General features: G+C 52.6%; 8 protein-coding genes across 8 annotated transcripts; 3 read left to right on the top strand and 5 right to left on the bottom strand.

The window, feature by feature from the left end:
* Positions 1 to 99: 99 nt before the first annotated feature.
* ASPVEDRAFT_879315 (uncharacterized protein) lies at positions 100 to 1,231 on the bottom strand. Its single transcript, XM_040818199.1, has one exon. It carries the CDS (start codon positions 1,139 to 1,141, stop codon positions 104 to 106), a length of 1,038 nt encoding a protein of 345 aa, XP_040674333.1. The 5' UTR covers positions 1,142 to 1,231; the 3' UTR covers positions 100 to 103.
* Positions 1,232 to 2,001: 770 nt separating this feature from the next.
* Positions 2,002 to 4,069, top strand: ASPVEDRAFT_89781 (uncharacterized protein; the record flags this gene model as incomplete). Its single annotated transcript, XM_040818685.1, has 10 exons — positions 2,002 to 2,125; positions 2,182 to 2,318; positions 2,368 to 2,450; positions 2,504 to 2,601; positions 2,652 to 2,772; positions 2,819 to 3,221; positions 3,271 to 3,401; positions 3,451 to 3,784; positions 3,846 to 3,951; positions 4,002 to 4,069. 10 exons carry the CDS (start codon positions 2,002 to 2,004, stop codon positions 4,067 to 4,069), a joined length of 1,605 nt encoding a protein of 534 aa, XP_040674332.1.
* Positions 4,070 to 4,167: 98 nt separating this feature from the next.
* ASPVEDRAFT_402863 (uncharacterized protein) lies at positions 4,168 to 5,662 on the bottom strand. The gene has a single exon (XM_040812118.1). It carries the CDS (start codon positions 5,246 to 5,248, stop codon positions 4,265 to 4,267), a length of 984 nt encoding a protein of 327 aa, XP_040674331.1. The 5' UTR covers positions 5,249 to 5,662; the 3' UTR covers positions 4,168 to 4,264.
* A 729-nt stretch (positions 5,663 to 6,391) lies between these two features.
* ASPVEDRAFT_402803 (uncharacterized protein) lies at positions 6,392 to 7,150 on the bottom strand. The gene is made up of 3 exons (XM_040812115.1): positions 6,766 to 7,150; positions 6,616 to 6,720; positions 6,392 to 6,562 (listed from the first exon to the last, which is right to left on the bottom strand). Exons 1-3 carry the CDS (start codon positions 7,040 to 7,042, stop codon positions 6,405 to 6,407), a joined length of 540 nt encoding a protein of 179 aa, XP_040674330.1. The 5' UTR covers positions 7,043 to 7,150; the 3' UTR covers positions 6,392 to 6,404.
* Positions 7,151 to 7,259: 109 nt separating this feature from the next.
* ASPVEDRAFT_89778 (uncharacterized protein) lies at positions 7,260 to 8,831 on the top strand (the record flags this gene model as incomplete). Its single annotated transcript, XM_040818684.1, has 1 exon — positions 7,260 to 8,831. The coding sequence occupies one exon, from the start codon at positions 7,260 to 7,262 to the stop codon at positions 8,829 to 8,831; it is 1,572 nt and encodes a 523-aa protein (XP_040674329.1).
* Positions 8,832 to 9,836: 1,005 nt separating this feature from the next.
* Positions 9,837 to 11,277, top strand: ASPVEDRAFT_47701 (uncharacterized protein). The gene has a single exon (XM_040813845.1). The coding sequence runs from the start codon at positions 9,917 to 9,919 to the stop codon at positions 10,844 to 10,846; it is 930 nt and encodes a 309-aa protein (XP_040674328.1). The 5' UTR covers positions 9,837 to 9,916; the 3' UTR covers positions 10,847 to 11,277.
* On the bottom strand, positions 10,891 to 11,676 carry ASPVEDRAFT_89776 (putative short-chain alcohol dehydrogenase; the record flags this gene model as incomplete). Its single annotated transcript, XM_040818683.1, has 2 exons — positions 10,891 to 11,274; positions 11,326 to 11,676. 2 exons carry the CDS (start codon positions 11,674 to 11,676, stop codon positions 10,891 to 10,893), a joined length of 735 nt encoding a protein of 244 aa, XP_040674327.1.
* A 968-nt stretch (positions 11,677 to 12,644) lies between these two features.
* ASPVEDRAFT_144288 (GMC family oxidoreductase) lies at positions 12,645 to 14,600 on the bottom strand (the record flags this gene model as incomplete). The annotated part of the gene is made up of 3 exons (XM_040807977.1): positions 12,645 to 13,105; positions 13,152 to 14,444; positions 14,489 to 14,600. 3 exons carry the CDS (start codon positions 14,598 to 14,600, stop codon positions 12,645 to 12,647), a joined length of 1,866 nt encoding a protein of 621 aa, XP_040674326.1.
* Between the last annotated feature and the right edge of the window lie 29 nt (positions 14,601 to 14,629).

Here is a 14,629-nt window from a genome sequence, read left to right as displayed (position 1 = left end):
TGCTTTTATTCTGGCCTGTAGATTAGGCAGCGGCTGCAATAGATCAACGCCTAGTTATAATCAAGATGGAATAGTAATATTATTAGATTAGAAAGTAGTCTCCTTACAATCTTGAAGCATTGATGACCCTGGGTCTCAATAAAGCCAACTTTTCTACCGGTTGATGGGCAAACACGAGTCGCACAAAGTACTTTCCCTGTAGATTCCCCCAGTCATCCATAGGTGTCACGGTGACGCCCTGCTCCGCAAGTCGCCATGCAGCCTCCTTTGCAGTTAGACCGAACTCGCTGACTCGGAGAAGCAAACTCCATCCTCCGGCTGGGATACCAATTGGAAGCCCACGGAGCGCGTAGAGAATCATATTCCGGCGCTGGCGAGCTGTTGCTATCAAGTCACCTCTGGACAGGCGAAAGGACGCCACTTCGCAGTAAGTGTAGCGATCGGGCTTGCTCCAGACCACGGATCGTATTTTTGAAATAAATACCTGAGAACCGACGACGTATTCAAACTTTTGTAGCCGATTATCCAAAAACCCCGAGCCGGTACCAATAATCAGGGTCCTGTCTGCCATTCCTTTGAATGATGCCGGATGGGTCCACATGGAACGAGAGAAGTTGTAGATGACGGTATCAAACGAGGTCTCAAAGATTAGCAGGAGGTTAGACTCGACACACTGCTCCGCAATATATTCCCAATCCTTCTCGGAGAAAACGGCACCGGACGGCGTGCAAGGGGACTGGAGAAGCATAGCCTTGGTATTCTCTGTGATGGAATCTTTGAACCCCTGGCAGTCTACTGCCCATGTCTGCCCAGGACGGAATATCAGAGGAACCAGAACTGGTCTTGCATTCGCGGCTTTGACCGAAGCTGTCAGGGTTTGCGACGTCGGGTCGGTGAGGATCACTTGGTCATTTCGCCGGAGCAAGGCTCGGAGGACGCTTAGGAGCGAGGACCCGGGTTCAAGAATGACGCAGTTGCGTTTTGCATCGTACTCTTGCTTCGCCATGGCGGAGACGTGGTTGACAACGACCTGAGCGGCCGTCTTGGGATAGCCCATCTCACGAGCATAAACCCTTTGCGCAGGATCGTGGGGGTCAGGCACGACGCTGGGATTGAGCGATTCCAAGTCAAGAGGCTCCATGACGGCAGAAGAGGACCGTAGGTGCAAACGGAAAGGTAGAAGGAAGAAGGCTGAGCCGGTTCTTTTATGTTGAGATGTGGAAGGCACGACAAAGGCCACTGGGACTTCACTCTTTGCACAAAGATTGCAGGAGTGAAGGGGCCATTCACTTCATGGTGTCTGGAGCTGCTGTTTGTCAGGCTTGAAACCTAAAGCCTGCCGCAAAGGTGGTGCGGACATGTCTTCCGAGTTTATTATAAGTTTATTATATACAAGAACCGGTACCCAATCTAAGCGTACTCGGGATAGAATAGGTGATCTCTTGTCAGGATTCCATTTCGAGGGCTAGTTGGATAGTAGATATACGCATAATTAAGACACAGCCATTCATCAAACTAACAATGAATATCAGAATGGACAATGCTTCACCAATTCAAAACGTGCATAAAGGGCAATGTCACGCCATGCAGTGTCTTGCATAATTTGACAGCATGAGGGTGTACTTTAATCCCTTTCTGACATCTTTATAATTTCTTTTCATTTCCTCCAAAGACATGTCAGCATTTCATTCGCCGTGGTTCGTCTGACATGCGCGTCCGACCCGAACTATTGGGGATCGTCGACTGGAGCAAGGGCTGGACGGCGAGGATTGGCCATTCCCACACGAACCTGTGATCATCTTGCAGGATTGACTGCAGACGAGACTCTGATCCAGTGCGATCCAGTGCGATCCAGCCGCGATCCAGTTTTCATCCCGCAAGACCCGGCCCTAGCGTCAAATGCAGCTTTTCAGCTCCCCCACCCCGACTTTAAATTTAATCTCAGCTTCATCTTCATCTTGTGCAGGTCGGCGATTTCTGTTCATTCCAGAATTCAAGACCATGGCTGTGACTTCGGAGGAGTCACCGCTGCTGCGTCCGCGGTCCGATACAGATACGAAGGACACAGCTGCACCGCCGACACCAAAGCGATCGGACCTTATTTTAATCTTCGGGACGTTCATAGGTATGGAGTGTTTCATGTCATTCTATCTAGCCGATGCAAGCTCGCTGACAGATTAGGTGTTTTCATTGCAAGCGCCGACGAAGCCCTAGTTATCTCCACGTACAGCGCCATCGCGTCGCAATTCCACCACCTCTCCCAAGGATCATGGCTCCTCCTCGCATATAACTTTGGGTACTGCATCTCGCTGCCTGTGGTAAGAAATGGGAATGCATAGCTGCGGACTGGATATTTACTCCTTCTAGTATAGTGTCCTGGGGGACGCATATGGGCGCAAGAATGTCCTCATCTGTTCATATACTACGTTCGCGGTTAGCTGTCTTGCCTGGTGAGCGCTGCCTCCGTATCGAGGGTCTATTCAGGTCTACTGACAGATAATAGTGGCGCAAGTGCGACAATGACCCAGCTTATTCTATCGAGGGTGCTCGCTGGCTCGAGCGGTGCTGGAATGATAATTGTGGTTTCGGTCATCCTCAGCGGTACGCCTTCTGTCGATTATTGTTACTTTGCTAGTATTGAGTGATATTAGATATCATTGCACCGCATGAAATTGCTTTATACCGGAGCTATCAGAACATTGTCAATGTCGCCGGCCGCAGTCTCGGGGGTCCCATCGGGGGTTTTCTCACAGATACCATCGGATGGAGATGGTAAGCATTCCACGGATTTGCAGTTTTACACATCTAACTAGGTCAGGGCATTCTATGGCCAGATTCCGATTATCCTTCTTTGCACGGTATTCGTCGGAATCCGCCTCCCTTCTTTCCTGAACGATACCCTGATCGACGAAGCCGAAGACCGCGCGGATCAGACAGAGCACAGGCGATCGCCCGTCTGGGATCTGGACTTTTCAGGGATATTCACCTTCTCTGGAACTATCCTAGCGCTGTTGTTCTTCCTCCAGGAACTGGGGACCCTGAACGAAGACACTGTCCTTCGGACTGCGCTGCTGGGACTTGGCTTTGTAGCTGGGTGTATACTGTTCGTCACGCTCGAGCTTTTCTGGGCTGAGAAGCCTTTGATTCCGATTCGAATCTATTCATCTGGAATTTCGGCCCATTTTCTCCTCCAGGTTCTGCTCCTTGGTGGTCGCTACGCGGTATGCTATTCCAGCCGTGGTCAGAGAGACAATGCTAACGCCCACCCAGTTCCTCAGCAACCTCGTGCCCTATTTCATCCGCGTCACCAACACAAGCAACTTACTCGCATCTCTCTCGCTTGTCGTTGTGGCCATCGGCGTGGCCATCGGAGGCGTTGTATGCGGCCTGGTTATTAAATAGTACGCCCTTCATTCCCGGCCATGAACTGTACAAAACTAATCCACATAGTACGAAACGCTGCAAATCAATGACCCTAGCCTCCATCTTCAACCTGACCATTTGCACCCTTCTCATCTTCATCCAATGGCGGAACGGCTTCAAACTATGGTACGGCATATACCTGATCCCCTTCGGCATCGCGACGGGGATGCTCTTCCCGGCATTATTCGTCGGGATGTCTACATATGCGCCAGAGGGGAAGTTGCATGTTTGCATTGGCACGTACTACCTCTGCCAGCAGCTCGGTCTTGTCATCGGTCCTGCGGCTGGGTCGGCGCTGAATCAGAAGTTGTTTGCGGCGAGGCTGGGGATGACCCTTGAGGGATTGGAGGATAAGAGTTCTGTAAGTCACATTGCCTGTTTAATGGAGCGTATATTGGTTACTGACTGGCTGGCTAAACCAGATAATACACCGCATTCTCAACGAGGTGCGATTTGCGAATACCCTTCCCTCGGCGCTGAGGGAGGTTGTGAGGTCGAGTTATTTGGACAGCTTTCAGTATTTGCCGCGTATGCTAAGGACTTCTAGTGACTGGGATTGGGATGCTGACGAGTATTAGTTCTTGCGACGGTAGTGTCTGCTGCTATGTTTCCCATTGCTGCGATTCTGAGGGAGTCAGAGATGTAATGGAGTGAGAAGAAAGAGACACGTATGTGGAGGGAAAAGCATTGCGATATAAATTCGAGCCCGTGATATTAATTCAGGTGGATTACGTATAATGAGGTATATGTCTCTAGATTGTTTACCGATCAAGGATTATAATCCAACTTATTTCATCTATCAAGGCTAGAAAGATTAACATAAAGATATAGCAGACAAGTGCTAGAACTGAACAACCCGGGTATAATTCATGGTCTGGACTACAAGCCGCGCATGGTCCAGCCAATAGACTGCCGGGGTAGGTACAGTATCCACAGATAGGGTATTGCTATTCTGGGAACCCGGTGGCAAGGATGAACCAGACTCAGACACGGTGACGGTCCTTGGGCTGTCGGTGGTGTAGCACCGGATATGCCTAGGGGCGTGAGTGAAAAGCTCGATGGCAGCCTGGAAAGCAAGATTGCGTATCCTCTGACTGTCTACTTGGAGCAGACAGCTACGGGCAATGGTAAACTTCCCACGCTTCTCAGACGCCAGGGTAACTACCTCGATGTCTGTCATGGTGAAGGGCTGGAGCGTTTCATATTCCGAACAGGGCGTCTTGCGCTCCACGGCTATTAGGGGTGACAGGGTGAATGGCTGGCCCGGTTGATATGAAAACGTACGTATCAGGGTGATACTCCGGCCTGAATTGGCTGCTCTTTCGGCAGGTTTGTACCATATCAATGCCACTTGGTTGGTCAAGGGGTCTGCCAGGCAATTGAGCTTCCAAGATGAGGAGTATTCTAAGCTGTACACCGGCTGTCCGTCGCGGCCCCTGATGATTTCAACCGTGGTCTCCGTTAGTTTCGGTTCCGACATCCAAATGAGGAGCTCTTCGCCATTGACCTCCACCAGTTGGACCAGACGTTCAGGCACAGGCCTGCCTTCCGCCAGCCAGGCGTTAGCGGATCGAAACCACTGCACGCCCTTGCTGATACAATATACTTCCTTTCCAGTTCGAAAATCGTACGCCATCAGGGCCCAGCCGGAATGCGCTTCGGTGCTCACGCAGTATGCATAGGACTGACCTAGCGCGACTGGCCCAAACGGCACTGGCACTGTGACCGAAGGAGAGTTAGGACACGGTATATGGCTGTCATAGGGATAATCCCAAAGCCTTTTCTCCTCGATAGGAGAATACACCACCAGCCTTGATGATTTCATATAGTGTCAGCAATGCACCACAGGAACGGGCGCTTGGCTTACCTGTTTGTCTGTGCTCCGAGATATTGCAAATTCACCATTATCAACCCGCTGCTATTCACGAACAATGCAATCACAGTGCCGCGGCCGAACCTTTCGGATGTTTCCGGTATTTCATACGTTTTCGACTGGTGCTGGGACTTATTTGATGGGTGGAGAGGGCGCCAATGAAGAACTGAGTGGAAGGTCGAATAATTGGGATCTCGCCTAGACAGGTTTGCGGCAAAGTCTCCAACATCCACGAACCCAACCGGACCATGGCACGAGAATAGAGAGGTTGCCTTGGCAGACTGCGCTCGAGACAGATTAGATGCTTTAGATGAGGTCGTCAGAAGTCAGATCTCTGATAATGGAGGAGGGAGTGCAGAAACTACCAACCATAGTATTTGATTTCAGCAATGGACAGCTCCTGCCACAGATAAACTGGGACTGCTTCATAACACATGCATCGTAGCTTTTGGCCGACGAGTGAGCGAGTCTGGTACATCCATCTGAGAGCTACAGCCTCCCAGGCCTTGTTCAAAGATGCACAGGAGAAGGCATCAGCGATCGGTAGACGGTCAAAAACCATATTCAGAATATCCCCGTTCAGATGATAAACTGGATCAAGCAGCGTTCCTTGGAGGATATCGGTTTTTGGCACTTTGTTCCTGTGTTGCAGGTCGAGTTCTAGTGTCGGACTAGCACTTAGAGCGCGTTTCTTCGACATGATGCAGGTGGTGGAAAGATGGTAAACTCGGGAAAAATTCTCTTCCCATTTCTCATGTAAAAGCTTTGTTTATTTATGCATAGCATCATTCATCGGACTATTCTGGTGTTCAGTGAAAATTTACTTTCTTCATTCCAGAAGTATCGCCCCGCTTTAGTATTCACTGCTAGACAGAAGACAGGCACCTGTGTCAATGGCATTTTAAACAATGGTTTTAGTACTTTTCAGAATTTTGGAGCGGTGTTCAGGTGTTCAGAGTAACAAGGCAATAAGTTGGTTGATAGACATGTCACATATATATAATACCCGCGTGTCACCTCACCATACGAACGCCACTAATAATACCACGCCACCCAGTATTAGGCCAGTTTCCAGCAAATAACTTAAATATACAGCCGTACAGAAATTTTAAAACAACTCTCCCACTGTTTTCCCCTTCTCCACCTCATCTGCCTCCTTCCGCAGCGTGTCAACACGGAAACTCCGAAGAGCATTCTCAATTCGTTGTCGCCTCTCAGCATCAGCCGCAAGAGGGCGGCAACCGTACGCCATACCGCCGAACAAGCCTAAATAAAAATTGCACGTTAGTACGGTATCAGAACGTAGAATGTCGCCTTACCGAGTTCACCACCGAGAAAGAGGCCACCCGCAGAGGCAAAGAAATACGTCGCAAAGTCTCCGAGAGTAGTCGGCTTGAGCATGGGTGTAATGTCCGGCAGCGCCTCTATTCTGTATTAGCCCCATTCTGCATCAAGATAAATATTCGTACCGGTTCGGCCGTCGGCAAACACGACCTTGGTGGGCTTCTCGGCCGCGCGAAAGACGTCGAAGAAGACCTTTCTCGATCTTCTCAACCGAATCGCTGTGTATAGCCCCAGTCCCAGTCCGACGGCTGCTCCAACACTCGCCCAGGAGGAGATTGTCTTTGAGGCGGAGTGCAAGGCATCGCGGTCGCTTTGGTGGAGGTCGTGTTGGATGTGGTAGTCGGCCAATTTGCGCAGTTCGTCGCCGCGCTCTCTGCCGGAGTGAGGAAATAGGCCAGACATATTTGCGAAATCAATGAATTGAGTATCAAGGTCAAGAAAAAGTAACGAGTGGGAGAATCCAAGTTGAAGCTGCTGAGGAGTGACGTAATGACACGGCAAGCCCTAGCACGCGTGCCCTATTTCCCGATTGGGGGTGCACTAACTCCGCCGGCCCCTCCGGATCCTCAAACCAAATTATCCCCACACGACCAGAAAGCCTGACAGCCTGCAAGTCGTCATGGTCCACCTCCAATCCCTCCCCACGGAGCTTCTGGACCGCATTCTTTCCTTTCTTGCTGACTCCTCCGGCGAATCCCTTGGCAAGGAACACCATTGCTGCGGCACCGCCGATTTGTACAATGTCTGCCTGGTCTCGCAGCAATTTCGCAATCTCTCCCAGCCGCTTCTGTTCCGCAGTTTCAATGCCGACGATACTGAAGACCCATTGAATCTGCTGATTGGGTTCACCAAATGCGTTTATCGGCGGCCTGAGCTTGGAGAGCACCTAAAGACCCTCAGCATCGCTGCGTTGGATAATGGAGACTTTTACGGAGAACCCGAGCTCGCTGACATGGCAACCGGCCCCCAGGTCGATCCCGAGGATTTGAAGTTCGTTCAGCAGTCGATACGAGATCTGCGTTTGGGTGATTTGGAGAAGCAGTGGTTGAAAGCATTGGAGAATTGGCAATTCTCGCCCGTTGTTGCACTGCTCGCCCACAAGACTCCAAACCTGCGTGCGCTTCGCATGCCTCATGACCCTGTGATCCGTGATGCACTCACCTCCCTTTGCAGACGGGATGAGAAATTCCTGCCGAAACTCGACCGACTGTGGATGATCTGCTACGAGCCGTTGGAAACTGGATACGACATTGGCTCGTATAACGACGTTCTTAGCCTTCGCAAAATAACCTCACCGACTTTTGAGTTTGCGGATCTGCCTGGCAAGACATTCCCTGCCGGCTGGAAACCGGGAACCCTAGCGTTCGAAGAGCTAGCATTCAACCACTGTCGCATTGATGCCTCTGGTATCAGCAAACTCATGCAGGCGTGCAAGAGGGTCAAGTCTTTCATCTACCAGAACTTTGCTCTCACCGCAGACGAAGCCCGAGCTGAAGCTCTGGAGCTGCCGGAATTCAACGCCGCTGAGGTCCATGCTGCCGTACTTCCTCACAGGAACTCACTTGAGCACTTCCACCTTGAATACCTTCGTGAACCTTGGGAAACCCCTACTGCCGATGCATACCGCGAATACTGCGAAAACTGCGTGAAGCTTCCCTCGCTCAAGGACTTTCCCGTTCTTGAAGTCATCATCGTCCAGCACGCCTTGCTTCCGGACTTCCCGCAGTTCCCCCCTTCTTTACAACGGCTGGATATCACTGACTGCAACTCGTCGATCCGCGACATGGTCACCGACATCGCCAGCGACTGTAAGCGCGGCAAATACCCTCGCCTTACCGAGTTCAAGGTGTTGACCACCGACATTACAAAACCGATAAAACTTCCTGGCCAGATTGTCCCGTTCGGAATGACACCAGCGGAATGTTTTCGCAGCCTGCAGGATTTGTTTAAGGGAACATCGGTCGACTTCCAGATTTTTCCGTATGATATACCCGATACCCTTGGCGATGGCTACGACGACGAAGACGACGAGGACGACCCTGACGGTCCGTTTGCACTGGAGGGTCCTCCAAATGGCGCGCAGCTGCTATCCCAGCTGATGATGGTGGCGGCCAACAGTCCGCAGTTCGCCGCCATGATGGCGGGCATGGCGAATCATGAGTGGCAAACAGAGAGCGAGGACAGTGACTGATCAGAATGCATACTTGATCTCGGGACCTAAAATATGTTTATTCACATGGAACCTTCCGATTGGAGATTCCTGGAGATACCCTTTAATAGCAACGTTAATAAGATGATTCATGACAACTGGACTTGACCCCGTCTCATAGCGTAGTCTGTGCTCAGACCCACTCAGCCACAGACCCTCCATTTCGGCCGATCCATAACAACGCGCCAATCGGCTGGCAGGTCTCGGCAGGAACTAATTTCCACAGATCAGGACAATGGCGCTGTTGGTCCATTTCGTCACGATGCAAGTGCTGGAACAGAGTTCGGATCCGCCGACTTCAACGAGCTCCAGCCTCGCGGGCCCGCCAAGGTATATAAAGTCTGCTCCCCCATTGTGCGGATCCGCAGCCACAGCCACAGCCTCGTAAATCGCGTCCTCGCTTCGTCGTCATCCTTGCATTAGTCTCAGGTAAGGGTCTGCGGTCTGTCCAACGGACCTCATATGTGGCAGCCCAAACACCCAACCAAGGACTGCGATTTCTCCTCATCGCTCAGCCAGCCAAACCTGTCTCGTGCGATAATATAATATGGCCCCCGACGGGAGGGAAAAGACGAAGCGCCGCAACTGGAAACCCCCAGTGCTGACTTGGAGGGTTGGCGCCCCGCCACCGAAACGGAACAAGGTAGCTTAATGCATTTCGCGATCGCTTCAGCAACCAATTCCAGGGCTAACACTCAAACAAGGCCATTGTGCAAGAATCGAAGCCCTTGTCCGCTGAGCAGGAGCCGCCGCCGCCTCAGACGGAGAATCCATCGGAGCTAGAAGAAGATAAAGAACAACAACAACAACAAGCGCAAACTCAGCGCGCCCGCGAAGTTCTGTGTCCGGAGATTAATGAAATAACAACCTCGCTGGACCCATTCTGCAAACTTCCTTATGTGCTGACACCGGAAAATCGGGATTTGCTTCACTGCTGTACGTGTTAATTGTCTGGCTGACACCCCCTACGACTAACTACGCAGTTAGATCTCCTTCAAGTCCCGGCCATGGTGTATGGAACGCGCCCAGATGCAGTCTTCAGCGCGATACGGGATGTCAGTCTACCCATGTTACTAGGCTCCAGCCTGATGATGTGGTGGGTGCTCATCGCAGCCGATGGACTCTTCGCACGTCCAGGCGCAGACCGCGCGGACTACGTGGACACCGTAGCTGGCAGGAAAGGCCAGGCATATCGACTACTAAAGTACTCGCTCAGCCAGAATGCAGGGAAAGTCACCGACGATATCCTGGCCGGGATTATTATGGCTGCGGTTACCGAGGCGCGGCTTTCGGACCCGATGGCCTGCCAGGCACATTTGAAGGGGTATGAGGCGGCGATTCAGGCGAGAGGGGGTCTTAAGAGGAGCTTGATGGATTGTCAGATTCCGGCGTCCAGATTGGCGCATCTGATGCCGTATATTGTTTGTGAACCCCTGCCTGCTGCGGAGGAAGCTCTTGAGGAGGAACAGGTGCGGCGGTTTATTGGGTTTTTGATCTCGACGATGAATGATGCACCGAGGGTGGAGGCCGTATCACCGCAGGCTGGACTTGCGCAGTTGAATAGCATGGCGGTGGGACTGGGGGTATTGCGCAGTGGGCTGAGGTTCTACCTGCGACCAGAAGAACGGAAAGTACCACGATTCCCAGATGAAGTGGCGTTATTTCTGGCGTTGTTCCTAGTTACGCGGACGCTGTGGGCCCTCCGCGAATCGGCCAAGGATAGCCAGCTATTCATGTCGCGGCTGAACGCTTTCTTCGAAGCCAGCACTGGATTTGACACGCGGACAGGACGGCCGCTTCTGACTGAGCAGGGCATGGTGTGTGTTGTTGTCAAGGTTGTCCAGAATATACCGGAGGCGCCGCACAGCTCTGGCGAGATACCAACTCTGATACGTTGTGTTGAAGCGATTAAGCTCTACCGTACTATGACTCTACGGAGTGCACGAGATCGTGCGAGGGTTATTCTTTGTCGGATATTGTCGGGGTACGACTTTTGATGAGACCTCCAATTCATTGCATATATTGGAAAAACGAAGGAAAATCAGATTGTCTCGTCCCAATCGACAGTCAGGTCCTCCCGAATAGTTACCTGCGTCGTCCAGCTTTCACGGTTCTGCGCGAAGAGCAGCCATGCCTGTTCCGCAACGAGTGTCGGCGAGATAAGTGCGTTGTCAGACATAGCACCACCGACCACGACTAGACCAATGTGTATCCCGAGGTGGGTATAGGTCTTCTCCAGCGACTTGACCATGTTGGCCTGCGCGGCTTTGGCCATGGACAGGGAGAAGAGCTGTGGGATCGGGTCGACGGGTAGAGCGCTGCTGGTTACCAGAAACGAAGGCTTCCAGTCGGGCAGTGCCCGGGACTTGTCGAGTAGGATGGGCATTGCCCACCGCGCTGTTACATATAGAGCGAGGTTGGTTACCTGAGTCAACACTGTCAGCGGATTCTATCAAGTTGTATGTGTTAGACATACCTGCCAGTCAGCCTCGATGGTTTCAGTCCTAGCTGTGAAGAACAGACTGGGCCCAACGCGCGCGGCGTTATAATACACGCACTCCAAGTTTCCAAACTGGTCGATCTCCTTCAAGGCTTCTTCTAGCCGTTCGATGTCGCAGACGTCAAGCTGCCATGTTTGGACGACCACCTCCCGGTGGAAACTGGCGGCTGCTTCCTCCACAGCTAAGCCATCCTTTTGCAACTGCTCAGCATTTCGGGCGATCAAGGCGATGCGATCGAAGTATCGCTGAGCAAAGCATGAGGCGACTGCACGTCCAAGACCAGGACCAGAGCCGATCAACAGTAGGAGCCGGTTTCCGTACCCCATCGTGTCAGCTGGTGTGGGTATGGAATAGCGACGTTGAGATGTCTTAATATATACAGAAAAATAATACTAACCGCTTCTGATGCTGATGGGCTGGCTGAGGTATCGGAACAATGGGTCAGGCGACTTCCAGGCTGACAGCTGAACAGGAAGGGGGCCGCGAGGAATCATCTCCAGAATATCCAACCTCATTTACAAATCGCACCGTGCCACACTGTTTTTGGGATGGTCAGATAGCCGGAATGGGACACATGCAGCAATCCGTGTCCCTTGGCGAGGCCTCATACTTACTCTTCTTTGTTTCCTGTCCAGCCGCATGGTGTTTGTGCGGCCCTCTACTATACTTGGATTGGATACCGAGTGGAATCCAACAGGAAGGCTTGGATCACGGCCCTCCTGGCCAAGACGTGGCTTTGTTTTCAGTATTCAGCTCGATGCATGGGGAGTCGGGGACAAAGCGCAAAAGGCTCGCGACGTGGTGGTGATTCCCGAGCTGTCGCTCCTGCAATTCGGCGGAACGCGATGTTACGCGAGGTGGCCATTTTGATTGAGGCGGGGAATTCTACGCCATGAAACCTTCGATGCCGTTGGCGATTTGCGCCGTTTGATTCAGCGCTGCCTTGGTTTGGCGTGTTGATGATACGAGGGTGGCTTGGATAGTCCGATATACCCAACCTGGTGCTTGACTTGGTTTGATGGTGTTTGAGGCTGGGAGGAACCATTGACGTTCAGTATATGAAAAGTATAATTCAGGGTTGAATACCCCGAAATAAAAGTTATATAATAAATGTAATACCAGTACTCATCATGTTAACATACCGCATACCCTGTCCTTTGACACTAAGTGGGAATATACTCTAACGTTATGCGTTTCTAAATTACTGAGTATTGTCATGTTATATCTAGATATATTACTCAACGGGATATAGATACGCCAGTAAAGTCAAATTAACCCACTAATCAGTTAAAGCTCACAGCCTCGCAGTCACCGGAGCAGGCCCCCTACCAGCATTAATCATCTCACCCAACTTCGCCGCCATGGCTGCAATAGGCGCAGTAGGATGCCCACTAATCTGCTCGGGAAACACACTAGCATCCATAACCCTCAGCCCCCGCACACCATGAACCCGACACTCCGTATCAACAACGCTGTTCTCCGCCGACGGGCCCATCCGCGCCGTGCCAACGGGGTGGTACAGCGTGAAGGCCTTCTCGTCCATAAAGCGCAGCAGCTGCTCATCGCTGATATTGTCCGGGTTGCTGCTGGAGTAGGGCCACCAGTAGGAGGTTGGGTCGTCGTCTACGGGCACGGCTTCGAAGTATTTCTGGAAGGCCGCGCTGTGGATGATTTTTATGCACACGCGCAGCCCGACGAGGAGGACGTTGCGGTCGTTGTTGCCTTCGTCGCTGAGGTATTTCGGGTCGATTATTGCTGGATGGGTTAGTTGGTTCAGTGTTTATACGTGGGATGGACTTACGGGCATCGAAGACATCGCGCGTCTTCAGGGTGATGGTGCCGCTACTCTTCGGACGGAGGCCAATGGGGACGAGAGTGAACACACTGCTTCCATCGGATGGCCTCTCCTCGCCATGGTGGATGAAGGCGAGAGGGGCGCCAATGATCTCGATATCCGGCGACGCAGGACCAGACGCATTGTCCTTGGGCGGGTTCACCGTCTGGGGGAAGTTATACTCCGTCGTCCGAATGAACGCAGCGGCCTCGCCGACATTGCTAGTCAGGGGACCACCACCGGTGAGCATCCAGCGCGCCAGGGCCGGCAGCGCATACAGGGTATCGCCGAGGTAATCGAGGGTGGCGCTGCGCTTTGCCTTGGCGATGATGGGGGTTGTGCAGAGGTGGTCTTTCATGTTGCGGCCGACGGCGTCGTTCGCTTGGACAACTGGGATGCCGTGGGCTTTCAGCTCATCTTCAGGTCCGATTCCACTCAGTAAGAGGGTTTGGGGAGTGTTGATTGTTCCTCCGCTGAGGACGACCTCTCGTCGTGCGTGCACTTGGAAGCGCTCGCCACCGCGAGCCATCTGGAACTCGACGCCAATTGCCCGCGGCTCTTTTCGGTTGGTGATCTGGTCGAAGAGAACGCGGGTCACATAGGCGTTGCATGCAACGTAAAGGTTTGGCCGGGCGAGTACCTCTGGTGTGAGGAAGGCCGTTGCGAGCGATGCACGTTGGCCCTTGGGGTCGATGAAGGTCTGGAACCTCGTCACGCCCATGGTGCCCTCCCGAGTGTTGATATCAGGGTTCGGCGGGATATCCGCCTCCTCACAGGCTGGCAGGAAGCCCTTTTCCACAATCTCCGAGAGCCATGTATACCCCGTCTGCCATTGCCCGAGTCGGCCGCGGTGCTGGCGGTTGATGGATGGGCGATTGGGATTGTGGGTGAATTTCTCCATGGTGCGGAAGTGCGGTGCGAGATCATCGTAGCTCCAGCCCTTGCAGCCATGGACTGAGGCCCATTCGTCAAAGTCGCTGCTGGCGCAGTGGTGGTACATCATCGCGTTGAGGGAGGAGGAGCCGCCGAGGACTTTGCCGCGAGGCCAGTACAGCCGGCGGTTGGCGAGCTCGGGCTGCTCGACCGTGTAGTATTCCCAGTCATTCTGGGTGTGGAAGAGCTTGGAGAATAGCAGTGGGACCTTGGACTCGAAGATCTTGGTGTTGTCGCTGCCGGCTTCCAGCAGCAGCACCGAGACGTTTTTGTCTGCGGACAGCTTGTTGGCGAGCACACAGCCTGCCGCGCCGGCGCCCACGATCACTGCAGGAGTCAGCCACGTCGAATGGCCAAAATGGCTGTCATACCATAGTCATAGTTGAGAAGGCCCCTTTGGGCGGATGCGTAGGTGGCCGGCGGCCCTACGAGCTGCTGCGGCGTAGCATATCGCTGGGGATCGGTATGCGGGTTGCGGCCCATGGTGAAAATGACTGGAACTGAAAAATATA

This window comes from Aspergillus versicolor (genome assembly GCF_001890125.1).
Source record: "Aspergillus versicolor CBS 583.65 unplaced genomic scaffold ASPVEscaffold_16, whole genome shotgun sequence".
NCBI lineage: Eukaryota > Fungi > Ascomycota > Eurotiomycetes > Eurotiales > Aspergillaceae > Aspergillus > Aspergillus versicolor.
This window is presented reverse-complemented; position numbering and strand designations above follow the sequence as displayed.